The sequence below is a fragment of the Micromys minutus genome (assembly GCF_963924665.1).
Source record: "Micromys minutus genome assembly, chromosome: 6".
NCBI classification, from domain to species: domain Eukaryota; kingdom Metazoa; phylum Chordata; class Mammalia; order Rodentia; family Muridae; genus Micromys; species Micromys minutus.
The window spans coordinates 30,031,319-30,058,622 of NC_137975.1; the positions used below are offsets into that span (position 1 = coordinate 30,031,319).

The 27,304-nt window shown below is 40.0% G+C and overlaps 1 protein-coding gene across 3 annotated transcripts in view; it reads left to right on the top strand.

Moving 5' to 3' along the window:
• DENND1B (DENN domain containing 1B) overlaps positions 1 to 27,304 on the top strand; it is a 213,453-nt gene that overhangs the window by 163,874 nt on the left and 22,275 nt on the right. For 2 of the 3 annotated variants that reach the window (XM_080917652.1, XM_080917653.1), the window contains 3 exons: positions 10,379 to 10,455; positions 11,409 to 11,625; positions 12,306 to 18,095. In XM_080917652.1, the coding sequence (XP_080773778.1) occupies positions 10,379 to 10,455; positions 11,409 to 11,625; positions 12,306 to 12,836 (825 nt within the window). In that variant the 3' untranslated portion in view covers positions 12,837 to 18,095. Of the gene's footprint in view, positions 1 to 10,378; positions 10,456 to 11,408; positions 11,626 to 12,305; positions 18,096 to 27,304 lie in introns of those variants that run through there. The other variant, XR_013975047.1, reaches the window with a different exon arrangement.

Sequence of the window (27,304 nt, forward strand, 5' to 3'; positions counted from 1 at the left end):
AAAATCTTGTGGAAGGACTAAGGAAGCTTTTTGCTGTTACGCCTTATTAAAACCCTGGCACACACACCACTTTTAATTGGTTCATGCCTGAGATGAAAGCCAATCCACTGGACACTAGACTTGTCCCTTTCTACCAGCTACATAGCTTGTAGAAGTCTTTGCAGGAAAAGCTGGCCTTTCCTTTGTGGTCAACATACATGACAATAAATACTCACCAGGAATGGAGTGAGGACTTCCTACAGTGTTCATGAGTGGAACAGGTTTAAGAGCCTTGTTACTGTCACATGCTGCAATACTGATGGTCACGCTTATAGACAAACTAGTATTTTGAAACGAGAACAGTTCTTCTGTAAGTAAGTGATGAAGAAATTTTTTTCTATATGCATGCTCACTAAAAATGAAATGTTGGTGTTTCTTTATGTGTTAAATTGTTTACTAACCATTCTAACAGAATTAAATAGCTATGGCAACTTTATAACTGGTGAATCCTTTTATTTTTAAGAAATGTGCCCTGAAAGTAGACACACACACACACACACACACACACACACACACACACACATATATACATACATACACAAAGATACACATATATACATATATACACATAAATAAATATAAGCAAATCATTTCATATCCATAGTAGGGTGTTTGGGGATATTAACAAAATCTCACCATCTTATCATCTTCAATGAATATGATAATCAGATAGTTCATGTTTTATAGATAGTAAACTGTTTTACACAGTACAAGAATGTACCATGTGTACTTAACACATGTATTAAGTGCAATTTAAAATACAAAACTTAGATGCTATTAAATTATGTCACTCATAGAAAAGCAAGAAACTCATATGTTGTTGTGTGTAGTTTATGGTAACATATTAATGTCAAAGTTTTCTCTATAAGAGTTAGTGGACTCTGAAAACATAAGTGTGATTAATGGTAGCACCGCTTGTTGACACATAGGAAGTATAAAAATTTGGTATAGTTGCCACTTGTAGTGACACACACCAAAAATGTCACAAGTTCAAAGTCAGCCTCAGTTGCATAGCATGATTCTGAAGGAGGCAGCCATTTACTTCTTCACAAGGAAAAGTAATTATAAATAACAAATCAAAAACAATTGTGTTGGCATGGGTTAGAGGAAGGATATGGCAAGAATACTTGGGTTTGTAAAATAAGTTTTACATAAGGCATACACTTATTGCTTTTATAGTTTAAAATTATATCATCCCTCCAAGCCTTTCCACATGCTCATATGGGCATACCCGTATATGTAAGTTCTCCAAAATACAGCCTTCTCAGCCTGTATGTTATTAGTTACATGTATGTTTGCAGGGCTGACCACTTGGTATCTGTACCCAGCTGGTTCTTTTCTCTAGAGAAGCCTGTTCTCCCCTCGGCATTTATCATTGCCTGTTGTTCTTTGTGTACAATTGAGAACTCTTGGGCTTTCTACTGTCCTCAGTAGACATGTCTGCTGTGCCTTTTCAGCTCGTGTTTAGGTAGTTGTGGCTTCTGATATTACTAGGAGACATCTCACAGTAAACTTGCTGAGCCTCTGGTTTCACCTCCTCTTCCACAATGTTCCCTTAGGTGCTGGAGGTCTTTTTGCAGATGTATTGCATTGGAACTGGGCTCCACAATGCTGCATTTGATCTGCAGTGGTTTTCTGTAGTGTTTTTCTTCTGTTGCAAAGAGAAGCTTCCTCAATGAGGGCTGAGGACTTTGGTATACGGAGAAATATTTAGAATGTAGTTAGAGTTTCTGCTGGTTTAGTAAGGTGATTGTAGGCTGTCTTTCAAGATGGATGACTTCACTAGCACTGGGCAGATGGCTAGGTCCAGTATTGGCAATGGTTTCTTTCTCCCTGAACAGGACCTATGAAGACAGATAACTAAACCATGATAAGCAGCCAGTTTTGATTGTGTTTATTTTGGCTCAGTATTGAAGGCACTACCAAGGCAAATTGCTAGTTAAATTAATAGGGAAATATTTTAAGACGCTTTAATCCCAACATTGGCTCAGTGGTTAAGAGTACTGACTATTCTTCCAGAGGTCCTGAGTTCAAATCCCAGCAACCACATGGTGGCTCACAACCATCTGTAATGTGATCTGATGCCCTCTTCTGGTGTGTCTGACAGCTACAGTGTACTCATATATAATAAATAAATAAATTTTAAAAAAGACACTTTAAAGGACAAAACTTTTTGAAATATCTTAAGTGAACGTGAGGATAAGAAGTATTGCCTAAAGAAAAACTCATTATAGCAACACGTATCCTAGTCTCTTCACATTGGATTTACTCTAATTTATTCTAACGTCAGTAACTTACACACTGGATTTTCTGGTAAAATGTATAGGTACAGTATTGTTCATTAGGGAGAAGTTATTTTCTCTGATGGAACAGTATTTCTTTCAAATAGCTCATATTTGGTTATAGTTAAAGCCTGCCCTCTAGTGGAAGCTGTGTGCAACGTTCCTTAGAAGGTGCTCTGAAGTGCCAGACATTCAAGCTGTCATTCAGCTACTGGGATTTAACCCAGATTTAACTTTGCAGAACAACACTTGATATTACAAAACATAGTGAAATAGCCATACTTATGTAAATATATGCAGTTTTAAAAACTTTAAAGTTGACATTTTAATGTTAGAATTTTACTCTTCAAATTTATTTGCCACAAATAACTATTATAAAATCTTGAAACAAAGACAAAATGTACTCAGTTTTTCCATTTAGTAAATCTAGTTAATGAATATCGCCATTTTAGATTCTATATAGAACACGGAAACATATTTTCCCTCTGTTTTCTGTCCTTTAACTTTTTAATAGTTGAATAGTTTTTCTTACAGCAACTATTCTCACTATTAATTCAGGATCTTCACCTAGATTGCCACTTCTCAAAAGATTTCTAATTAATTCTTCTTCACTAAGGTATTTGTTTTTGTGTTAACTAATAATTTGTTACACTGCAAAGCTAGCTGTACAACCACTAGTCAAATTTGCATTATCAAAAGTTAAGACCTAAAGGGAAGTGGGATTTCAAACACAGTTGGTATCACCTAGCATGTGTACAGCCCTTAAAAGCTGGCTTCCTAATATCCAGCTGGAAGCCATGTTTGTTGTAGGTGCCCATGTGAGTAGGTGTGCATCCTGTGAGTTTGGGGCTTTTGATGCCAGTTACCCTTGCTTTGGAGACAGCCTCCCACAATGTTGCCATGGGTCGGCTTCTCGGAGTCTCTGAACAACAGGGAAGAGTGAGCCCTGAAGTGCTCTGCTTCTGGGATGAGTGTTTGGTTAAACCTGGGGTCCGTTCTGCTGAAGTGCTCTGCTTCTGGGATGAGTGTTTTGTTAAACCTGGGGTCCGTTCTGATTTCTTGCATTCTATTTGTCAACTCTAACACTTAGTGATTTTTAAGTTAAAAAAAGAGAAAAACTAGACTAGATTAAGACTAAATGAAAACAAACCTTTGTTAATGCACTGGTGGTGAGATTTGGACAGAGTGGATGTACCATCAGTGAGAGTTCCATCTAACTATCTGACTGTCAGGGTAAGCTATTTCCTGCCTTTCAAGGCCATGTGTCTCCTCGAAACCCCTAGTATTGTCAGTCCTGCCCATTTAGCTTTGAAAATCATTTGTTTTCTTTGAAGTTCTTAGGGACCATGATTCACAAATAAGAAAGATCTCTCTATATTAATTCTCTGCCCATCAGCCTTGTCACTTAATTGGAGGGAACAGAAATATGAGTCTTTATAGTATGACGAACCCAGACAAGAATGCCAGCTCTGTTCTATGGATGGTTTCTGAACATAAGCATGTTTCCTAACCTAAGCCAGATGAGCTGTAAAATGATGGTAAAGTGACCCCTCCGTGAATTATTCTGAAAATTAGAGCTTGTTACACATACTGCATCCAGAACTCACTATAGTCAATTTCATACTAAGGTAATATTTTCCCATTTTATTTATAATAACAACCCACTACACACACGGAGGGGGGTGTAGAAACGGGCAGGAGGGAGGGAGAGAGGGAGGGAGGGAGGGAGGGAGGGAGGGAGGGAGGCAGACAGAATGTCTACTCTGTGGAGACGTGCATATTGACGCAGGTTCAGCGTCTGGGTGCTCTGCACCCTATTTCCTCGTTAACGTCCCTCTTCTCACTCGTATTGCTTTATTTTCTTTTTGTGTCTATTCAGTTATGGTCATTCTTTTGACCTGTTTCAAAATGTAGTGTTTCTTTGTTAAATCTGCTTCTGAGGTCATTGGAACTATTTTTCATCTATTATATCATGATGTTTTGTTTTCTATCAATTCTACTTGGCTCTTTTGTAAAATTTCCATTTTTACCATCATTCATTTCCTCATGCGTTGTTTTTCTGTTTATTAATATCTCATAATTCTTATTTGAATTTTGGAGTTTATATGTATAGTATATTATATTTGCATCTATAAAGGAGCATGCTTTTTCTTTTATAATTGTACTAATTATTATAAGAGGGTATGTGTGTCTAGAATTGGATTTTATTATTGTTAAGCATATCAATGGGATGCTATGATCTTGTGTTTTTGTAGAATACTTATGGAGAAAGTTCAAGATTCTCTCAGTTTTTCTGATTCATCCTAAGCTTTCTCAAGTTCTTGTTTACATGAGCCACATGGGGCCAGAGCCCAACTTGGTCCAGGCCTTGTAGCTTTTCTGTGCTGGTGTATCTTCAGTCTTAGGCAAGCCATGTCCCTTTAGTTTCACTGTAGGCTTTGTGGCAGGTCAGAAGAGGCCTTCAGATTTCCTGGAACTAGATTTTGAGTGTTAACTGCTTTAACCCAGGCACCTGTTCTAAATCACTGAACCATCTCTCCAGCCTTTAAAAGTAAGGACACATTCTGATACTGTCCCATATTCTCAGGACTGGTGACAGGTTTTCATAAGACCTCAGTTTTTCACCTGGTGACACCAAGAATCATTAGCTCAATTCATTTGATCTCACAGATCATGAGCCTTGTTAGTCCTTCCAGTCCCCTACGTGCAACCTACAGGAGGCTTTCAACCCTCAAGCCTCAGTTCGGTCTCCCCCCTTCCTCTCTCAGTTTCTAAGAACTCCCAGCACATTCTCAGGAAGCATGGGGATAATAGAGAGAGTGGGTGCGTGGGTGGGGACACTCTTATGGAGGCCGAGGGTGGGGGAAGGGGGAGAGGGATTCCAGAGGGAAAACCAGGAAAGGGAAACATTTGAAATGTAAGTAAAGAAAGTATCAAAAAAAAGAAACGAAATAGAAAGTGTATTAGTGGAGTCTACACACCTGGGACAGTCCTAGCTCTGCTCTTTCTGACTCTAACCCAAGTGACTCTAACATTTGCTCTCATACACAACCCAAGAAAGTGTTCAGCACCGTTTGTGGTGAAGTAAGCTTACCAAGGAAGCATCTAAAACTGAGGCAAGCCTTCTATAAGTCTTTAACTGTGCTTCAGTTACTACCTGTAAACATAAAAAAAGGTATTTTAACGTTCTTTTCAAATAACAAGACTACTGTGCATTGTCAAGGCACTGTGCTATGATATTTTCATATTCCACAACTGGATTTTATACATAACATCAAGTGTTTGCTATAGACTTAGGATCAGCAAAATAGTCTTTCTGGATTTTAGTTGCCTCAATTCCATACAGGTGATTTACATATACACATGCATACATGCAGGCATTAACACATACAAATAAATCTTTAAAAAGATTCGGTTATGTTTTAAAAAATCTATGTACTAAACACACACACACACACACACACACACACACACACACACACACACACACACATATACCTGTAATCCTAGCTCTGTGGAGGCAGAGACAGGACTATGAAGCCAAGGCCAGTCTGAACTTTACAGTTAGTCTGTCTCAGAAATGTTACACACCTTATCAGAATCTCAATTCTGTGAAGGCCAAACAAACTGCTGTTTCATCCTTCTATCAATCCCATTCCTCCCACTCTCCCACCCCACCCACCATCCCCCCCAACCCACCATAGTTTATATCAGTTCCATTCCTCCCACTCTCCCACCCCACCCACCATCCCCCAACCCACCACCATTTATATCAGTCCCATTCCTCCCCACTCTCCCACCCCACCCACCATCCCCCCCAACCTACCACAGTTTAAGCTACATTTTGCCTTGTTAGCATTGTTTGCCATCTAGTGATCACAGTGGTAACTGCAAGCTTACCAGGCTCCTTGGCTTTGGCCATTTTACAAGTCTGACACACTTCCCAGAAGGCAATGCATGCTCTTAACCATGAAGCCATCCACCCCCTATTTTATGTTCCCAAACTGTATCTTTCCTGTATCCTAGAAGAGGTGGTAATTGCCACCTGTATGTGACCCATAATGCTGTATGGCAGTGTGTTTATTTCCTGTTTGCAGTAGGTTTATTCCTCATGTAGAGGAAATACTTTTATTATTGTCTATGTGTCATGGAAGCAGTGAAATGCACATAGTTGGTGTGACTGTGACTCTGACACTGGTTCTTTCTGGCCACCCTTGCCCACATTCTCATCTTCCACATTCTCCTGCCAAATCTATGGTGCCTCCATGTAACAAGGGTTACACAGTTCCAGCTGTCTTTGTAGTAAGTGTGTGCCACCTAGTGGTCAAAAGAATAACTGCAAATTTTAGTGGGCCCAGAAAACAAACCAAGTCATGGAGAACTTTCTCATGTTTCCCCTGATCGTCCCAATGGAGGGACGTTGTATGTGTGTTTCTGTCTTCTTATCATCTACTTAACACCTGTGACCTTTCAGAGCCGAGGGAATAAGGTTCCTTTGGGCTCTGTGATTACTAGTTCAGATTCTTACTAAGTGCTCCCACGGCAGTGGCAGCTTAGCAGAAGCAAATTTGAGTCACACTTTTGTGCTTGTTGGTGTGATTATCCTAGTTTGTTTAGTTTTTATGTGTTAGACTAACATCCATAAGGACACAGAGCCCTGCTCTTGCTAATTTATACTCTGCCATATATAGCCTAATGCCCGGTCCAAAAAGATGCTCCTTCAGTCTTCATTGACGTAATGAATATGCCCCTCTGTGCCTCAGGAACACGGAAGAGGCTTTTGCAGCCAGATAAATACTTAACAAAACTGTGCTGGATGATTTCATGTCCACTTGACCCAAACTAAAGTCATCAGGGAGAAGGGAACCTAAAGTAAGAAAATGCATCCATAAAATCCGGCTGCAGGCAAACCTGTAGGCATTTTCATGATTAGTGATTGACGGGAGAGGGCCCATCACATTGTGGGTGGTGCCGTCCCTGGGCTGGTGGTCCTGGGTTCTATTAAAAATCAGACTGAGCATTCCACAAGGAGCAAGCCAGTAAAGCAGGACTCCTCCATGGCCTCTGCATCAGCTCCTGTCTCCAGCTTCCTGCCCTGTTTGAGTTCCTGTCCTGACTTCCTCAGTGATGAACAGTGATGTGTGAAGTGTATGCCAAATAAACCCTTCCTCCCCAACTGCTCTGGTCATGATGTTTCATCACATCAATAAAAAATTTCATATTTTTTCACATAAAAAATTTCAAATGATAAAAAAAAGATACCCTAAGACAATAACCTACCTGCTATTTATGCAAATATTTATTTGTTCAGGGAATATCAACTACATGCTTTGGAGAAAAGATAAGACTATATTAAAGAGAAAAATCATGTACATATTTTGTTTAGCTTCTTAAGTATTTTTTTTTTTTTTTTTTTTGGCTTTCAGTTGCTGTGATAAACCAAAAGCAACTTAGAGAGCAAAGGGTTTATTTCCGCTTATATGTTATAGTCTCTCATAGCGAAAGCCTGGGCAAGAGCTTGAAACAGAATCATGGAGGAATACTGCTTACTGACTAGTTCCCAGGCATGCAGTTACCTTTCTTATATTGCCCTAGTGCACCTGCCCAGGGGTGGCACTGTCCACAATTGGCAGAGCCTCCTGCATCAATTAACACTTAAGACACTACCCCCTTAGACATACCCGCAGGCTAATGTGAAGAAGGCAGTTCTGTTCTTTCTTCCCACGTGTGCCAAGTTGATAGTCAAGGTTAGCCATCACAGGGATGAAGGCAACAATGAAACAAGACCACAGTCTCGGTAACAGCACATAGACAGCAGGTAGCACAGGAGGCCACAGTGCAGATGCTAGCAGTAGCCCCAGTGTCTTCATTGGACATAGATTGATATCTACAAAAAAGGAAAGTGGTTATTAGTTGGTTTTATATGTTTCTAAGATTCTTTTATGAATACTTTTTGTAAAGTACAGTAGTTAGTAACATCTCTATGAAAATTGATAGAGACCTGTATAGGTAGGAAGTGTGAAATTACACTCAGATTTTCTGATGAAGTTCTTTTCATAACTTGAGTAATATTTAGATTGTGTAAAGAATGGTTTGGGTGAAATACTTGAGGGCTCTGAGCAGGCAGGCAGCCAGCCACGGATTACGGCATCATTACAGCATCTTAGCACAACCAGGGTCTGCAGCACAGCAGGTGATGGCATGTCCTCTGTTGTTGCTGTTCCTGTTCTGCGTGCTGGGTAGACTTGGACAAATCATCCAGCACCTCTGGATGTACCTTTGATTTACTGTGGAGTTCATGTAGGTTCCGAAATGGTAAATAGAAAGAACCTGACCTTGTGTGTATGTGAGAGGTCTTTGTAAAGTACTCAGCAAATATATTGTTATATACTTACTGCTTAATATTCTTGTCTTCTTAAATATTGATGATTTTAACAATAGCAACCAAGGTAACCATTTTGTCCTAAATTTTATTTGTTTATTAGAAAGGCGTACATGGCAACCATGCTAAGCGCATGTATAGCTCATTGCAACGATGGTACAAATGGCAGTGCGGCGTCATTAACTTGTTTGTTCTTGTTGTTTTGGGAAAGAGAAAGTAAGATTAGTTTTTCCTCCCAGAACTAATATTGTGGTATCAACACATAGGTTTTGTTTCTAGGTAATTCTGAAAACTTTTGTCCAACCAAAGAAGCTTCGGTTTATGTGGCAAACTGACATAAGTCTTAGCCCCTCAGTACTTTCTGATCATCAGACTCATGGGGAACTTGCTACACATTTCAGTCGCAGGCCACACATAAAATGTATGGATATAGTCTATATGGTGTAAAAGAGTAAAGGTAATTGTTAAATTGTAGATATCACAATCTTATGTGTTTAAAAAAAAACATATTGGGGCTAGAAAGATGGTTCAGCAGCTAACAGCCCTTTGTGGAGGACTCAGGTTTGGATTGCTGAGACTTTATGGAGGCTCACAATAGTCTGTACCTCCAGTTCCAGGGATCTGACACCCTCCTCTGGCCTCTGAAGGCACCAGGCAAACAGTGGTACATATATATACATACATATGTACACACACATACACACAGATATATACACACACATACATACATGCGTATACATACACACATATACATACATACACATAAACACATATATACATACACACATATATCCATACATGCATATATACATACAAACACTCTACACATAGGATAAAATAAATCTTTGAAAACAAATATTTGTTAAAAATACATACCTAGGACTGACAAGATAGCTGAGCAGGTAAAGGTACTTGCTACCAAGGCTGCTGATCTGAGTTTAGTTCCTAGAACTTTCATAGTCGAAGGATAGAACCAACTCCCACAAGTTGTCATCTGATTTCCACATGTTTATTGTAGAATGCATGTGCATACAAACTAATCAGTCAATCAACATGAACATTTTACATTTTAGAACATCTAATACATACATAATATAGTATTTTCAGGTACAAATGATAAATCATTACTTTTAATCTTGCTTTTGAGAGTGGGTTCTTCAGATCCAGCACTGAGATCATCTAAAAATGTTACAAATGCACAGAACTTGGGCCTCAACACTCCAGAACCACTGGAAAACCAGAGCCTACATTTTTGCGGCATTATAAACCACCTGGTTTGCATATTCTGTCTATACTTTATACTCATAATTGAAAGCACTCCCCTAAGGGTTTTACCTTAGGACTTGTAGGAGCTGTGATAAGGTGTAAAACTGGCAACTCTTGGTGGTTCTGTAAGAAAGATGGCTAGTTGCATTGTAGGTGCTGTGCATGGTGTGGCTGTCCACATGCTTATCCATTTCCAGTTATCACTTGTGAAGCTAGGAAGGGTTGATTCTTTTTAAATTGCTGCTTTGTCTTTTTCTCCTTGTTCTAATTTGTCAGGTTGTGGATGACATTCAAAGCTTTGAAAACACATTTCTAAGCATTTTTTTAATAAAATTTACATTTTCCTTTAAAATTATTTAAGAGACATTTCAAATCAGGTACTGGCCTTACTGTCGATTTTTCTTCCCAGGCACACTTGAAAAGGCCTCACAAGAGCTTTGATGGAGCCCTGTATGATGATGATGATGACACTGACCGGGCAAGCAAGTGAGTCCAGCACTGAGGCACCTTCTAGTGGCATGGCATGGGACACTAGTAAAGTTCATGCTTTGCTCTGCCATAATGCTCATCAACAAACAGAAGCGGTACTCCTAGCAACGCTGTGAAGAATGAGGCTTAGGACAGGGGCAGGGCATCATAGACCTGAGATGCCATGTTCTTGGGAAGCAGCATTCTACAGAGGTGTCCAAGGACTGGAAAGGATGGAACAGATGAACAGGAAGTCAGGTTCTCCCTCACACTGAGGAGCAGGCGGTAGGGACAGGGATAACAGTCAGACTGAGCCAAGGGAGAGCTGAGGTGAGCCTTCACAGGAAGGAGGCTCCGAACTGTTACCTGATACAGAGTATGGAAAATGGTTTAAACTTATATTTTTAGCTATTTTAAGACACATTCTAACATAGGAAATAAATTTGTCTACATAGGAGAATATTTATTCTCTAAAACAAAGTAAGAAAAGGACAATTATGAAGAATATACTGGAATGTTGAAAACTTTCTAAGTGTTCAATCTAATGTTCCTAGGACATCTCCACATCTTATATGAGGCTGATGAAAGGTCCAGCTTCAGATCCCTGCGCCATGGCTTTGTGTGTTTTTCAGTATTTGAAATAGATGTATGCATAATTGTGGAGACTTTGACCATGGACTTTTACTTCTGTCCTTCCAACCTCTCCTCTCCTCTTTTCCTTTTCTCCTTTTCTACCTGTCTCCTGTTTCCTTCTCTGTTTCTCCCCACTGTCCTTTAACCCTTCCCCTCCCCTTTCCTGTTTTCTTTCTGTAACCCAGACTAGCCTCACACTTGCAATCCTCCTGCCTTAGACTCTAGGCTGCTAGGAGTAAAAGCAGGGATCACCCTCACCTTCAGATGTGATTTTGTTGTTTTGCTGACTTAGTGAGTTGAGCCTCAGCCTGTGCTCACTGCTCCACCTGTCTCTTCAGGATATCTTCTGAAGATGGAGAAGAAGCATCGGCTTATTTCTATGAAAGCGACGACTCTGTTGAAGCGCAGGGGAAGGCCCTGTACTCGGGCGAGATGGACTTGCTGGGGGAGATCCTGGACACGCTGAGCACACACAGCTCCGACCAGGGGAAGCTGGCACCTGCAAAGAGCCTGGATTTCTTCAGATCCATGGATGACATTGACTACAAACCTACGGTTAGTTGAGCTTTACTTACAGGGTTCAGTGGGGACACTCTTGCCCTTGCTGTGGTGGCCCAATCAGATAAATAAACTTAGTTTGTAGAAGCATTTTGCCTCTAGGTAGGTACAAAAACTTCAAGCTATGGTAAAACATGTAATCCTTACAGATTAGTTCTGCTGTTATAACTGACACGGGATCCAGTGCCCTGTGCTGCCAGGCACGGCCCTTCCATATCCGTGTCTAATTTAGTATCCATCCCTGTGAAAAAACGTTCATCGGAAGTATTTCTATTTCTATAAAAACTCCTGAGCTTTTAAGAAATACTACGATTAATATGTCTTAAAATCTTTTTTTTCTATTTTCTTGTTTGAAAAGTGAACAGTTTTAAATTAAGTGTTTAAAAAAAAAAAACCAACCTTGAAGTAGAATCGAGTGCAGTGGACCCCATTGTGCCTGGAGAACCAAAAGTTCTGTGTGAATTTGAATGACAGGTGACAGTCTAAACACATGGAAACCAGAGTTTGTGGAGTCCCCACCCCCACCCTTCATTCCTTGTAATGGGGCAGGAACTGTTGGAATTCAGTCAGTGCTCTCTTCCCCCTGGGGTGGGACCTTGCTTTCAAAGCAGACGCCAAGTTACTAAAGAATTACTGTAATTTTATTCTACGTATTTTGATGTTATTTTCCTTCCCAGAACAAGTCCAACGCACCCAGTGAGAATAACCTGGCTCTACTGTGTGCTTCTGGTGATCAGGGAGAGTGGAATCTCGGGCAGGATGATAGTGCCCTCCACGGCAAGCACCTTCCCCCATCCCCCAGGAAAAGAGTTTCCTCCAGTGGGTTGGCAGAGTCTCTGTTTATCTTGAAAGAGGAGAACACTGAGAAGCCCCTCTGTGCTGACCATATAAGTGGCCCTACTGTGGTGGAAGAGTCAGCTTCAACTTCAGGAGTGGGTTTCCAGCCAGCTACCCCTGAAGCTTCCCAAGTGGATAAAGGAAAAGCAGAAGTGAAGCAAACACTAAGTCAGGCTTCAGAGGAGCTGCTGGTACCTGGCCCCGGGAGCCGCCAGTCTACCTTCGTTCCCTGGGAGAAGGCTGGGAAAGAGGAGAAGCCCTCAAAAGATGTTGGACTTCTCCAAGAAGTAGTGTCATTGTGTCACATGCCATGTGACTTCCAACAAGGTTTGAACATGTCAGAAGAAGGCAGAAGTGAAAACCAAACTTAAGGTACCAGTAGAGGGTCAGTTGCTTGCCTCTTGGCTTCTCTAGAGACATGTGGAGTGACTTCCCCATGATGGAAACAGTAAAGAGATTCAGTGATGGGAATGGTTACTGCTGTCTAGTTGGTTTCCCTGTCTGCTCATCTCATGGATTTCTATTCCCACTGGGTTCCCAGTGTAAAATGAATTCTACTGTGCTGTCGAATCAGGTACTAATTTGTACATAGGCTGAACGTGTGTTTTGAACTTAAGCTTTTCCAGTATTTGGTGCTTAATGCTGTTCATTTTATTTAAACTAAGTGTGCATATATAACCCTACATAGAGCCAGTAGTTACTGTGCTAATCTGGCTGAGCATGAACTGATCCAGATATCAAAACTGATCCAGAATAGCCTGACACTGATGAAACTGTTAACCCACTAATTGCCTTAATCTTCCAGTTATGTTCAGCATACAGATAACGTGGGATGCTACATGCAAAGCTTGAAAGAGGAGTTATCTTGTCCTGCAGAGCAATAATGCCTTTTTCTATCATGAATTAAGCTCACCATTCTTTTTTCGAGTTTAAATGCACTCTAGAGGAAATAATTTGCTTTTTATAAAGACTTGTAGCCATGTTTTCCAAACAACGTGAATGTGTATATTTATCTTTCAGTAAACTATATTAAGTGCTGAATTACAATGTGAAGTTAAAAGCTTCTGCTTACAAAGAAGCCCCTCAGACTTGGATTTCTGTGTACATGTTAACTATGGTCCGCCTCCAGAAAGCCAAATGCCTGCAGCATCCAGATAGGCAGTCGTCCTCTTTGTCTCACAACTGATGTGCTGTGAAGATGCTCATAGCCTTACCTTGTGTTTGCTTTTTAATACTGAACTTTGTATTTTAAATGTTCTAGATTTATAGGAAAATGCAAAGATGGTACTGAGCTCCCATCTGCCCTGGCCCTGTCTCCGCTGTTGTTAGTACCCTATGTTCGTGCGCTGCATTCGCCATATTGTTGACTTGCTGCATGGTGTTCTGAGCTCTGGCTGTTCCCTGGTGTCCCTTTCTGTCACTGTACCCCCTCAGAGTTCTAGATCACCACCTGTAGTCATGTCTGCTGAGGTTCCTCCTCAACCTGGCACTTCACTCTTAGTTTTGATGGCCTTGATTGAAGTCTTCAGGAATATTGATCGGATGCCCAGCTCCTGTAATGTATGTAGTATTTTTCTCATTATTGCACGAGGTCATCAGTTTGAGGGAGACTACAGAAGAAGCAGACCATTTTCACAGTGTCTGAAGGTGTGCTGCAAGCATATGCGTTGTGTTGACTTTGAACACCTGCTGGGGTTTTCCATTATGAATGTGTCCCCCACACCTGATCTGTGGCAGGCAAACAGGAGGAGTGGAGGAAAGAAGAGAGGAAGGGCAGGCACCGTGGACGTCTCAGGATTCTTTATGGGACCTGCCTCCCTCACCGTGAGTTTAGCTTTGGGAGCACATCCGAAAGCACACGCAGCTTCCTCGTGCTAGATGTATAGGTAGTTTATTTGGACCTGCCATGTTTCTATTGTATACATCCTCAAACATGATGATTGCTTTCCAAATTGTCTTTTTTAGTTAGAAAAAAAAAAGTTTGCAAAACCGTTGAAGAACTCCAACAAGGCCATACTCTAAAGTATTTACTTAAGGAATATAATTTTAGCTAGAATTTTAGGAGATTTGTTTAACATAGTCCTTAAAATATTTACACAGGTCATTTTTTAAAACTGCATTCCAAAACATAAATAGGTAGTTTTACTTGAGATACTGATTTCCTCATTTGTAGTGGACAGTGGAGCTTGTCCTGACGACACTGGGTTCATTATTGAAGGGTGAATTTAATCCTTATTTTCACACAGTGATAGTATTCAAAGTTGTGAGATTTCACCTGTACGTGTCCTTCATTAGTCCCAGTTTAGAGCTTGCTTTGAGGGAAAAGGAAAAGTTATGTGGTAGTTGGACAAGCATTCTGGGCAAGCATTCTCACAGAATTCCTGAGCAGAATGTAGTTTTTAGTGTGATTTTTCAAGTGAGATCTCTGCTTTCACATCAGAATTCATTGTCTTAAAAGTGAGACCATCCTGACTGCAGCGTGAGACACTGGCTTCCACTTCACTTCCTAGATAAACCCATGGCCACAGGTTCCTGGTTCTCTACTTTGAGTCAGTTTGTGAGATGCTCCACTGTAACACTAGGCTATTTGGAAACATTTATCCACTCAAACATAATGTCTTAAGCCACTTAAGTGATCTGTGCCTTACTGTAAGCAAAAACAACTACTTTATGTTAAAAAATTGTTTTTCTCTTTAAAAAAAAGTCCAGAAAACTGGAAGCAAGTGGGTGCTTCCCAACATTAAAACCTTGACTATTTGAAGTGAGACTTCCCAGTATATGATGGATATGGTAGAAAAAAGGAAGAGACCATAAGATGAACTCTGAAATTTAAAATGGGGGGGTGTGTGTTTCGCTTTGCCCAAACCAAACCAAATATAAGTTTCCTGCTATTGAAAATAACTGTTTCCCTTGCACTGTTAGTTTAGATGCTGAGAGCCTAACTGGAGCTCCTAAATCAGTTCAGAGAAGCTGCTTCTGCTCTACAAGAGACGTGAATAACTCCCAGCTCCCGCACCTTGTGCTTTATAAGCCTCGAAACCAAACCACAAGCTCGGAGTTGTCTTGAGTCTCTCGGGCTTTGCATCTGTGGAGGTTCGGGGGGCTAAAGATAGAAAAACAGATGTCTGAGCTGCAGTTTGGTTAAAGTGAGGGTGTTGCTGAGTAAAACCTGTCGGTGATTAATTAGCCTACCTTACACGTCAGATTGTTGCATGATCACTTTTCTAATGCAAAGTTAGTAGCTCCTTCACTGAAGGGGCGTCTAGTGGCTTTTTGTACCAGTCAGGAGCAGGTATAATAATTAAGGATATCAGGCTACTGGAGGAAACAGTTGTCCAGCTTTGGGGAACCAATTAAAAGGGAAGGAATTGCAGGTGTTAAAATAATAATTAGTAATAATAATAAAATACAGAATGAATGTATTTGCTTAGATGGTACTTACTCAAGAATCAACACTGAGAAATGCTTTTTAAAAATGGCTGGTTTGTTTAAAGTATGTTCTAAGTACGGAGTCATTAACTCTTGTAATAAGTATGTGAGTCACTAGAATTAAAGGACGGATTTGGAGGCACTGCTTGGCTGAGTCCTTGCTTGACCATCCACATATGACATCGTCCCTTTGCAGTACTGATGGCCACTTCCACCAGTTCAGGAGCAACTTAGGGTTTATAAAGGAAGAACCTAGTCATGCTGATGGGAGTCCAGATTTTACTTAAAAAAAAAAAAAAAAAAAAAAAAAAAAACAAAAAAAAACGTGGTAACCTTTTCCAGGTTGCCTTTTTCTTCTGAGGTAAAGGTGTGACTGGTATTAAGATCCTATACTGATACTAATGGTGTGACCCAGGAATGCCCATGAAATAGTTGTTGGTTAAGCAAAGGGAAGATTCTTGGACAGCAGCAATGGCTGTGGACATTCTTGTAATCAGCAGCCATCCATTCTCTGCTCAGATTTCCTGGACAAGGTCATCACGTTTATGAGTAAATTGTCTTATGAGAACTAACTCCACTGTTTGCTGTCAGTGGGTCTTCAGTCTGAGGATTCAAAATGGAAAATGAACTCCTAAATCTCCCCAGGCATCTCTTAAACGTAGCTAGTCACATTTTTAGCAAGCCAGTTCTCGGTGAGCATTTTCCCCGAGTTGAACCCAGCATCCTGTTAGTGTCTGTTTGTTAAAGAATTAGAAAGGATTTGCAACAGCCAGTCGACATTATGATTCATTTATAAAATAGGGAATTATGTATATTGAGACAGAAATATTTTATTTTGAAACATAGGATTTTGTGCAATATTTTCTTGCATTGTTTGGTTTATATAAATATGCACATCTGCTTTTCTAGCAGATGCCTTAAGGTCATGTCTTTCAGTATTTGCCTAAAACTGTATGTAGCAATGTTCTATGTGATTTCAGAAAAAAAAAAATTTACTCTTTCTATTGTTAGCAGAAGTGTTCTTGTTTATTTAAAATAATTGTGGAGATTGCATTATTGTATCATAAGTAACTGCCTCAGCCACAATAAATATGCACTAAGAAAACCACCTTCCTCTGATTAGTGTTGATAGTCCTGTTACTGTAACAGAAATGTGTGTGCTGCAGAGTGCTGGTTCTCTTTGTTCATTTGACCACCCTGCAGCACATGAATCTAAACGGTATATTTATGTGATAACCATGTATGTGGATTATGACATCCTTTGTGATGAGTCTTTGTTGAGGCTTTATAAAGGGCATTGCCAATACTTTTTGACTGTAAATTAATTTTTTTGTATGATGTATAGTTTGTTTAGCCTTAGAGCTTCTATAGATTTCTACTTTTATTATACTTGAATGAGGCAGAAAGCACTGTGGGCAGTTTGTAAATCTGGATGCAATGTGCAGATATACCAAAAATAAAACAAGGTACTGAACAGTAACAATAGCAGAATGCTTCATAATCCAGGAGTCCGTGTTTTTCAAGCCACATTTTAGTGAAATGAAGTAATAGAAGATATAGTCTTTTATCTAGACAGTATAGTCTCAAATGATTACCTCTTCAATGTGTCAAAGGTGTGTGTCCTTTTTAAATTCTGTATCAGTCCTTAGATGAGCCTTGTTGAGGACCTCCATTCCCTCCTCGGACCACGTGATGTCTAGAACAGAGCAAATCAACTACACTGTGCATATTAGATGCACTGTCTGTGTGAAGTCACTATGTCTTAGATAGAGTAGCTTTCATAGATGATTTTGAGAACTCTTTAATAATCATATACCAAAAACTAAAAACTAAATTTTTAAAATTAGTTATTACTTAGCTGTGCCTAAAAACTTTTAGACATAAAGGCCACATGAAGGTCTCAGGATTGAATGTTTCCAAAGTCTGTGTTCGTTCCTTTAGCTGAAGTGCTGTTTGCTGGACATATAACCAGTAGCTCAAAAAACAAAGCTAAGTGAAACAAAGTAAAACACCATGAGCAGCAGGACAGTGGGATGTGCTTCACTGTTCTTGCCCCTGCGGCTGCAATTCATCATCTCTGAACTTGATAACTGTTGGGAAGATGTTCTGTATAAAAGTATTGCTTTGGGAGTTTTTTAATATGCAAGAAAAATGTTGAATGACCTCTGCTTTGCCCTAAAGTACCCAACAATTTCATTGAAAATAAAATTGGTCACAATCAAACTTTGTGTGGTCGTGATGGCTCTTTTAACTAACCAGTTTCCTCCCCTGTACTGCTACTGGAGAACAGCTTTGAGGACTCAGTCCTGTCTCCATCTCTTATCCCGTAACTGCTGCACTGTAAGCTTCAGCCTTCTTTCCGGCTGTGTGAGCGGCACCTGTTCTGTTCAGCCTTCTTGTCAGATGACTGAACAGTAACTTGAAAGGAAGAGACAACAGGTCTACTGTAGCTCATGGTTGAGGGATATTAGTCTGAGTCCCCTGGGATAAGGCAGTGAGTGTCATGGAGTGGGCGGTGGGATCGTAGGCTGGGGGCTGCTCACCCCAGGGCAGAGAGCAAGAGCACAGTGGGGTAAACAGGAAGAAGACAAGCCTTGATGTACCCCCAAGGATGTAGTCCATGCCACTTCTTCCCACGCATCTCCACTAGGCAGAGGTTCTCTTTTTTTCTCCCAATAATTATTCAAAGTTTGAATTTAAAGGATTATACTACCCACTAGGTTAGAGCTCTTGTGATCAAATCATTTCCTGTTAGCAATCATGGAGACCTTTATTTCTTTTTCTTTTTTTCTATTAGATACTCTCTGTATTTACATTTCAAATATTATCTCCTTCCCACACCCCATCCCCGCCCCCACAATCATGGAGTAATTATGGAGGTAAAGTCCTCAGGCCACAGTGGGCAGTGCTCCAGGACCTGAAAGGTGAATTTCTCTTCTGTGAGCTGTGTGGTTTCACACAGAGCAGAGGTGAGATTTGTGGTAAAATAAGAATGTTTCCCTTTGGGCTCTGAATATGTAGAACTTCTCCCTTTTCAACATGGAAAGCAAAGTTCTGAGAGTGGGGGGACATACCTGACAAGCCTGGAGTTCACCCAGCTTTTGGTGACTTTGATGTTATCTCTGGTTGCCTTGGCAAGATGAGTCTCAGTTCTTAACGGTGTCTTTATGTGGAAGACGGTCATATAATCTATGCATTCAGAAACTAAAAGCTCTAACTCAGTTGTCATTGCCTGTAAATAAAGGAATGTGGTCTCAAAGTACTAAATAATGGGCCCTAGAAGCTCAGAGCCCAGGGACACATTGATAGCATAAGAACAATGTAACATGTGTCTAAGGCAAATAGAAACAAACAGAAACCTCTCATGAGTAGCCATTTATTTGGGTCCATTGTCTCTCTGCCCTGGGGTGAACAGCCCCCAGCCTATGACCCTACCATGGTGACTCTGCCTCATCAAACAGGACTTAAGGCCAACATCCCTGCAACCAGGAGCTGCTTAATACAAAAGTACCTGTTTTTAGAATTAATAATTCTTGGAAACCTTTATATATACATAGCTACTGATGTATAGTTTAGGGGATTAAACATATTCCTAAATGTCCACTTAAGATCAAATTTCTGGTTGTTTGGAATATTCAAGTATAAACTATAACTATAAAATCATAGATTTTTATCAAATTTAGACTTCAAAGCAAAGTACAGATGGAGCTCCCATCTCTGCAGGTGACACCATAGGTGGTACACTGTGGAGATGAGGTAACTATGATAAATACAGCAACAACATCCTTGAAGTACCACAGCACAAAGTAACCATGCTGGGGTGTGATTCCACTGAGCTTTCAGCCCTGTGATGGTTAGAGCTGTCAACTTTCAAAACCTAAACTCTCTTGGGACAAGGGCATTTGGGCATGTAGGGATGTTAGGATTACCTAAGGGAAGACCCACCTGCTATAGGGTGAGGTATCATTTTCCAGTCAAGATCTCGAGCTGTGTATGAGTCATGCCAGCTGAGCGTTAGTGTGCATTCATTCATTATTCTTCTGATTCCGGACATAACGTGACCAAATCCCATCAGCTCCTGCTGCTGTGACTTCACTGCCGTGGTGGACAATAGCCTGTAACTATGAGCTAAAATAGCCCTTTCTCCCTTAAGTTACTTTGGTCAGGATATTTTATCACAGCCCTAGAAAACAAAAGACATACCCCAAGAAATGTCACACTGTTGGGCAGAACAGGAAGATCCTGTCTCAGGGACTTTGCTGAAAAATTCTTTTCCTGTCTCAACAGGAAATTCTCCCTTAAGTGTAGCACAACCGTTTCATGACAGAAACAATGCACATTGTGGGGGGAAAAAAATCAGTATTGAGTTTCCTGATAGTTTTTTTTTTTTTTTTTTTTTTTTTGGAAACTATATTGTTTGGCTTTTTTACCTTTCCCCTTTTCTCATTCTCCCTAACTCGGTCCCTAATTCTACCTTAATCATGCATGCTCTCCTATCTCCCTCTAGTCCTCTAAAAGCTTGATTTTATTTGGAGAATGGAAAATAGAAGCCCTTCTTAGAATGAATGGGATACCTGCTGGAGCAGGTTCTCTGGCATCGTTTTGAAGAACAGCACAGATACACGTTGTGAATTTTGTAATGCAGAGCTAGTTCCTGACATTGCAGCTGCTGAGAATGTCTTCGAGATCCTTCCAGAATACCCACAGATGTTACCTATCATGTGGAATTTTTATATATTCAAGCAACAGCTCTCAAAACAAGCCCCACTCTTCGGTTTTGTTATTTTATAAGCATGCCTCCTTTGACTACAGAGTGTTTCATATTTCTGGGGGTGTTGAAGTATCACCATGTAAACACTGTGATTTGCAGTTATTTTAAAAAACTAGTTTCTGATTTAAGGATTTTTGAAATATTTAAAATCTTAACATTTGAAATATTTAAATACAGTACTAATATTCATTTCATATTTCAGCATTTCCCCCCAAACCTAATATTTAACATATATTTAAATAAAGGACAAGTTAAGCTTTCTAAGATTTGGTAAGTATCCAAATTGCAACCATTAGGCAATTTCCAACATTGGAAACAGATGTTAGAGAAATGCTGTCCTTTATCTCGAAAGCCTCCTGCAGAGGAGATGTGCTTGTTAACCAACTGTTAGAAGGCATTTGCATTCCCTAGCAAATGACAAGTGACACTTGTGTGTGTGTGTTTGTGTGTGTGTGTGTGTGTGTGAAGACCTTAGGAAAAAATGTTCAGAAGCTATTTTAACAAAAAAAGAAAAAAACAAAAAAAGCTGTTGTTAAGATTGATGGTCATACACGCACTACAAAACCTCATTCTCCACAAAAATCAGAGTGCTGTTCCTGCGGGTGGTTTTCTGATATCAAAAGTGAACATTTTGTAATGTAAGGTGAGCCAGGACTCCCTGGATATTTTGGTTAGAAGATCCTTGAGCCCTTAAGTTTGCCCAGGGCTACTCATTTGTTTCTGCTCTCCTTTTCCTCTTTAAGGATGTCACTTGGTGGCAAAGTGATCCCATTTCCCCCCCTTTTGGTCTTTTTGGGACAGGTTCTCAAACTTGTCAACCTCAGTCTACTGAATGCCAGGCTTACAAGCAACATGCCTACTTTTAAATGGATTTACATTAGACTATTAGCAACCCTACTAGGTGTGCAATGGTTTTTCACTTTAACTTGTGCCTTTCTCTATTGTAGCGCTGTCCCTTGCTGTCAGGCAGATCTCTGTTTTAGGTTGCAGCATTTGTACCTGGGTGAGAGTGACAGCTTAGGACTTTGCCCCCTTCAGGAGTGTGCAGAAGGAACCTTCTACGGGCTTCTACAGGCTTGGCTTATTTGCTGAGTCATCTTGATGGCCTCATATTCTTTCTCTCATCCTTAATACTGGTAATTTGAGTCCCTTATTGCCAATTTCTTGGTCAGTCGGTGTGGCTAGGGTTTCTCTGAGCTTTTAATGTTTTTAATCTGGGTGGACACCAGCTTGCTTTCTCCGTGTCCCACGATGTCAGTGAGCAGTAGCTATAGCAACTGGGCCTTGCGGTCAGGTTGTGCAGAGTAAACAGTGGCCTTGGAAGTAGCTCAGGATGTTTTGGATGATCTATGGGATCCTTTTGGCCAGGAACAATATGTAACCCGTTCCAGGCACTGGAGGTCTTGTTTTGTGGCATGAGCTGTCTAGTTTGGGCATTGTCGTTCCCACTGAGTGCTGACTCCACTTAAATTCTTTTCATGTGTGTATATATTTTAGAAAGTGTTAACACTAGTGGGTTTTCATAGGACTGTTCTATAGGTCCTTGTTGTTGGTCCTCTTTCCCCATGTCCCCTCCTCTGTCCTCTCCCCCTTCCCACTGCCCCACTGCTGCTCTAGCTACCCCTGTATCTCTTTATATCACGCTATTCATTTTTTCTTCCTTAAAAGACCTGTCTTTCTCCCTTCGCCTCTTACTAGGTACCTAACCTCTGTGGGTATTCAGGTTGAATCCTACCAATCAAACTTAAAAGCTGCATATGAGATTTCTCTTTTATATAGATATCAAGCCTTTTATTTTTATCATGATGTTAAGGCTAGGTTGTAGAATATTCTTTATTTCCCGCATTTATGGTAAGGTCTTTGCAACAAGGCAGGTTAAATATTTGAATATTGTCAACTGTTTTTATTTCATATTTGTTGAGAGGATTCCCTTCTCTTTTGGTCCATTAATATTATTAAGCATACGCTTCATTTTTTCAAAGTTAACATGACCTTGAATCTCTAAATTAAACTGAGCTTAACCCATTGTCTTCAAACAAGCTTCACTGGATTCACTGTTAGTGTATCTGGTTAAGACTTTCACTGCTGAGGTCGTGAGAAATGTCTCTCATTTTTTTATCAGTGTCTGTGTGGTTTCAGTAGCAGCTTTAGCAGAGGAATCCTAGAGTGAGTTGGGGATGGTTATTCTGTTGTTGTTTTCTTTTATTTTTCTTTATTCCTAGTTGTTGAAAGAAATGAGTTGCATTCCTTTTTAAGTAAATGTTTGGTTTGGCTCAGCACTAATAGAAACAAAGTCATTTAAATGTGGAGTTGTAAGGAAATGATTAAAACTGAATTCAGTTTCCTTAGAAAACCACTCATATTGTGTGGTTTTCTGTGAGCATTGATAGCTTATGTCTCTCAAGCAACATGCCTACTTTTTAATGGATTTACATTAGACTATTAAAAATATGTTCTCACTATTCTTTTAATGACTATAGAGCCGATGATAATATTCTTTTATTTTTCAATCTTGTTCAATACATTTCTTTGTTGTGTGTGTGCACGTGTGCCTGTGTGTCCAGGTGAGTGTGTGACACAGCTAGCAAACATTTTGAAGTCAGGACAGCTTGCAGAAACTTGTACCATCCACCATGTAACACTTAGCAGCAAGTGTCTTTATCTTCTAAGCCAGATTGCTCACCCAGGATTTCTCTTATATTTGATTCTAGTGATTTGACTCTTTTCTCTGATCTTGGTCAGTCTGGCTAGGGTTTGTTTTTTCCTTTTCTTTTCTTTCCTTCCCTTCCCTTCCCTTCTCTCTCTTCTCTCCTCCTCCTCCTTTTCCTCCTTCTCTTTCAGTTGTCTTAAGGAACTAACTATGGATTTTTTTTCAGTGTTTAAATCTGTTTCTATGCCACTTGCTTATCTCTATTTTGTTTATTAGAGCAAGGCTCACTTAACATATGGACATAACCATTTTAAATGTCCAACTTGGCCTCATTGGTGCACTCAGCTAGACCCAACCATGCTTAGCTTCTGAGATCAGAGAGAAGCTATATGCCTTCTGGGTGCTGTGGCCTTAAGTAATCCCTGTATTTTCAGAATGTGTTTCTTACCCCATAAGAAGCCTTAGGCACTCAGTCAACTGTCACCCACTCCCTTTCCCGGAGACTATTTTTTCAACTTAATATTTTGTTTCTTAAATTAGAACTTGGCTCATTGAAATTTGGCACTGTCTTTTTTTATTAGTTGATAATATGGTACTTTTAAGTGTTTCTTTAAATTACAGCTGGTTTTCAAATGTGTGACTTCTTATTATTTGAAGATTATTCCAGACATCTTTGCTATTGGCTTCTATATAACAAAATATTCTATATAATTTAGGCACTTTTATGTATCTTGACTGGTTTCATAGAGGATTTTTTGTATGTTGTTGAAAATGTGTGTTCTTTTGTGTTCTTCAAGCCTTGTGAAGTCAATGGTTGACAGTGATGCCCGAGTCTGTGTATTTGTTGATCTTGCTGTGTTGACCATGCTGCTCTGGAACTCCTGAGCTTTCTGAACAGCTGGGGCTCCTGACATACAACAATGTCCCCAGCTTCAAATCTCTTCTGTTCTTTTCATTTTGTGTTTTATTTGGCTCTATTATTGAAAGTAATGTGTAATTGTCCAAGTGAAACTTATAGATTGCTTAATCTTTCCTTTGAGGTCTCTCAATTTTACCTCATGAATCACAAAACTGTTAGGAACTCCCTTCTGCTTGAGGTTTTATGTCTTATTGACAATCTGCATCATGAAATTTCTCTGAATATGTGGGTTCACATTCCTTCTTCTGAAAATATATTTTATACAATATATTCATATGCAACGTTCACCCTTAGTTTGCTTCTTGTCAGAACAATTGTATAATATTCTGAGCTATTGTGTTCAAAATTTTTTTATGTCTTTCTGTTTAAAGACTTAAAAATTTTATGAATCTATCTATTTACCAAGAATATCACACATGAGTCCTCTGTTTATATCATTCCTCCCATCTCCAACTACTCCTGTGTGGCTCCATCTGTTCCTTTTCAAATTTATGGCCTCTCATTCTTTAATATGATTGTTGTGCACATTCATACACATGCATACACATACTTATACACAGATATAAGTTAATAAACACAACCTGTTAAGTTTTGCTCATATGTATATTGTTTAGGGCTGACCAAATGGGACTGGATAACCAACCAAGGGGCCCTGTCTCTGGAGAAGACCGTCTCTCCCTCTCTCAGCATCCATTACTTGCCTATAATGGTGACTTGTGAGATTTCCACCATCACTGATTATGTCATTTTTGGTACCTGTTTAGGAAGTCATATTGCTGAGCTTCATGGACAAAACTTTCCTGTCATAGACCAAAAGGCCTGGTCTTCTAACTGCTACAGCAGTTCTTCCATGTCGTGCTGTGTTCTCTTAGCCGTAAGAGGATGAGGGTTCTGTTGTAGATGTGTCCACTGGGGTAGCCACTGTCCTTTGTTCTCTATATGTTAGCCAGTTACGCTTTTCTTTTTTTTACGGGGGGGAATAACTTTTTAATTGGATAAATATCTATATTTCAAACATTATCCCCCTTCCCGATTACTCCTCCATACCCCTATAATCCTATACCTTCCCCCTCCCCCTGCTTCTTTGAGGGTGTTCACCTGTCCACACACCCCCTCCAGCCTCCCTGCCCTGACATTCCCTTAGACTGGGGCACTGAGCCTTCACAGGACCAAGGGCCTCTCCTCCCATTGATGTTCAACAAGGCCATCCTCTGCTACACAAACAGCCAGAGCCATGAATCCATCCATGTGTGCTCTTTGGATAGTGGTTTAGTCCCTGGGAGCTCTGGTTGGTTGGTATTGTTCTTATGGGGTTGCAAACCCCTTCTACTCTTTCAATTCTTTCTCTAGCTCCTCCATTAAGGACCCTGTTCTCAGTTCTATTGTTAGCTGTGAGCATCCTCCTCTGTATTTGTCATGATCTGGCAGAGCCTCTCAGGAAACAGCTGTATCAGGGCCCTGTCAGTATGCGCTTGGCATCAGCAATATTTTCTGGGTTTGGTGGCTATATATAGGCTGGATCCTCAGGAGGGGCAGTCTTTGGATGACCTTTCCTGCAGTCTCTGCTCCAGACTTTGTCTCTGTATTTCTTCCTAACAATAGTTTTGCTCCCCTTTCTAAGAAGAACTGAAGCATCCACACTTTGGTCATCCTTCTTCTTGAGCTTCATGTGGTCTAGAATTTTATCTTAGATATCCTGAGTTTTGTGAGTGCATACCATGGGTGTGTGTGTGTGTGTGTGTGTGTGTGTGTGTGTGTGTGTTTAAATATTCTAGATGTAGAAGTCTCAGCTAATCTTCAGCACCATGTCTGCATGTGTGTCGCCATGCTACCACCATGTTCCCAAAAGTTTAATTCCATGATGCAAATGGAATTAGTTTTGACACAGTGGGCAAGCCCCAATTAAATGTTTTGTTTTGTTTTTCATAAGAGTTACTGTGGTTGTGATGTCTCTTCATAGCAATAGAACATTGACTAGGGCAGACCCTATTATTCCATTTCCTATTAATACTAAATTTCACTGAGTTTTCTATTCTGATCCAACTAAGAGGTCTTTGCCTTTCCATTTAGTGGTCAGTTATTTTACGTAATTTCAATACTGGTGTGCATGTGTGTAAAAGTGGATCCATTATTTCTCTTATTTTTGCCTAAAGTTGGATGGTTTCATGATTACATTTTACCATAACTGATGGTTTAATCCTTTTTTCTTCCTTTAAAATATTTTAATTGAAATAGAATAAAATCACTTCTCTCTATTCCTCCTTCCAGGCCTCCTGAGTACCCTTCCTCCACCCTCCCAATATATAAATGCAGCCTGAGGAGTCCAGTTTTGTTTTTTTTATGTGTTTTGTCTCAGGGTTTACCACTCCTCATTGAACAGCCAATAAGGAGACTCAACCTGGGAGAGACCAACTTTCATTTTCCTGCACATTCCTATGAGAAATGTTTCACAGAAGGCTTCCTGGCTCTTAACATCTTTCTGCTCCTCTTCCAAAATGTTCCCTGAGCCATTCATGCAGGAGATATAGTGTAGATGTGTCTGCTGGGGCTGGGCTGCCTATGATCCATTGACTCTTGCATTGTATCCAGTTGTGGTTTTCTGTGATGGTCTCCTCTTGCTGTAAGGAAGCTTCTTTGGTGATGGGTAGAAGGTACACTTATCTCTGGGTATAGGATTAAGAATGTAGTAGGGAAACAACAAGGACTATTTATGTGCAATAATTGCCCACTCAACAGGAGCAAAGCTTGGCTTACTAGAAACCTAACCAACCTTTTGGGGACAGTGAGGTCATGGACATGAGAAGGAATGTGCTACTACCACTTTGCTGTACCCGCATAAATCATGCCCCCTTTTAAAGTTCAGTAGGAGCTCTTGGCTTTAAAGTATTCATCATGAGTGTATCATAGTGTGTCTTCAAAAATATTCTACTTGCTTAAATTGTAAGTCATCCAGTTGCTTGATACTCATCTAATTATTTCCTAAATATTAAAAAATGCTGTTATTTTTGCTTGAAACAGAAAAGTGTATTTACATATATGTATTTATATAAGACATGCATTGCCACTATCT